The following is a 1,415-nucleotide window of genomic DNA, read 5'->3' as shown; positions in this document are numbered from 1 at the left end:
ACACACACACACACACACACACACACACACAGAGAAGATAGTTAAGATACACAGACTACTAATTGCTATGAGCTCACGGAAAGGAAAGGAATGTCTATACAGCCTGACTGGTTTTTCAGGCCTATATCTTGTAAAATGGGCAACTACTTCGAAGATAACAATGTGCATTATTGCTCTCCCTCAATTTTGTTTTGTTCACACCATTGTTTTAATGTTTTTTAAGATTTAAAATAAAGAATAACAAAATAAATTTTTAAATTTTTGAATTAAAAAAGCACAAATAAGGCCAAGGAGATGGCTCAATAGAATAAGCACTTGCCTGGCAAGCCTGAGTTCAATCCCCAGTTTTGGGGTGGGGGGGGGAAGCACAAATACAATGTATTTTCCAAATAAGAAAGGGGAGGGCTGGGGAGATGGCTCAGTGGAATAAGTGCTTCCCTGGCAAATGCAAGGGCCTGAGTTCAATCCCCGGTTCCACACACACACTCACACACACACAAAAAAAAAAAAAAATTAAAAAACCAAAGAAGGGGAATATCTTCCAACTCATTTCATCAGGCTAATCTTACCCTACTAGCAAAAGCAGAGAGAGCAAACCAGACTAACAGTTTTTATAAACCATAATGCAAAAGTATCAACAGTGCACTATCGAACAGAAGTCAGCAATGTATAAAGCATGATATACCACAACCAAGTAAGATTTGTTATAGTATGCAAGACTAATTCAACACTGAAAATCAAGCAACCCTATCAATACTGTATCAATAGTCCAAGAAAGAAAAATCATATGATCATGTCAACTGACAGAGAAAAACTGCGAGAACATGAGTCTTATGCACTCCCCTGATACCTAACAGCAGGCACACAAAAATATTAATGAATATATAAGTGCTTTTGGTATCTTGCATCAACAACCTGTATAAACAGATCAACAGAATCTTAAGAATTAAAAGTTATTAATTAGTGAAAAGAGAAGATTTAAACTATATACCTTTCCTCCAGTAAGTAAAAGCGCTCCATTCCTAAGTCCAGCTATCAGGGATATGAGCTGCCGGGACAGAGGGCGCCCTAGGAGGCTATGTGTGACGTGCTCCGTGGAGGATTTGCCTATGGAATTCACACCTCTGAAAATACATAAACTGTTTTGTGGTAAAAGACTGAAGCAGATTAAAGTATCACTATAAAAACTGAAACTTTCCTTCTGGATCTACCTAACGAATTTTTCCCCCCATAATTTTATTGATAAACAAATAGCAATGAGACAGTTGCAAATCAAATCGGTAGGACAGTTTCAATAATTAACACACTGCATACATTCTTCCTAGTGGTGAACTGCTGTACAAGAATCATTCTATTCATTAAGAGGATGTAACTATATATCTATCAAAACCACTTTGAATAAACAGATACAATTG

At 36.9% G+C, this 1,415-nt stretch overlaps 1 protein-coding gene across 2 annotated transcripts in view; it reads right to left on the bottom strand.

The window, feature by feature from the left end:
• The window catches only part of Pex1 (peroxisomal biogenesis factor 1), a 51,009-nt gene that overhangs the window by 28,307 nt on the left and 21,287 nt on the right, over positions 1–1,415 (bottom strand). For both annotated transcript variants that reach the window (XM_023706518.1, XM_004646244.2), the window contains one exon: positions 992–1,124. In XM_023706518.1, the coding sequence (XP_023562286.1) occupies positions 992–1,124 (133 nt within the window). The remainder of the gene's footprint in view (positions 1–991; positions 1,125–1,415) is intronic.

This window comes from Octodon degus, unplaced genomic scaffold, assembly GCF_000260255.1.
Source record: "Octodon degus isolate 3935 unplaced genomic scaffold, OctDeg1.0 scaffold00262, whole genome shotgun sequence".
Taxonomy (NCBI): domain Eukaryota; kingdom Metazoa; phylum Chordata; class Mammalia; order Rodentia; family Octodontidae; genus Octodon; species Octodon degus.
This window is presented reverse-complemented; position numbering and strand designations above follow the sequence as displayed.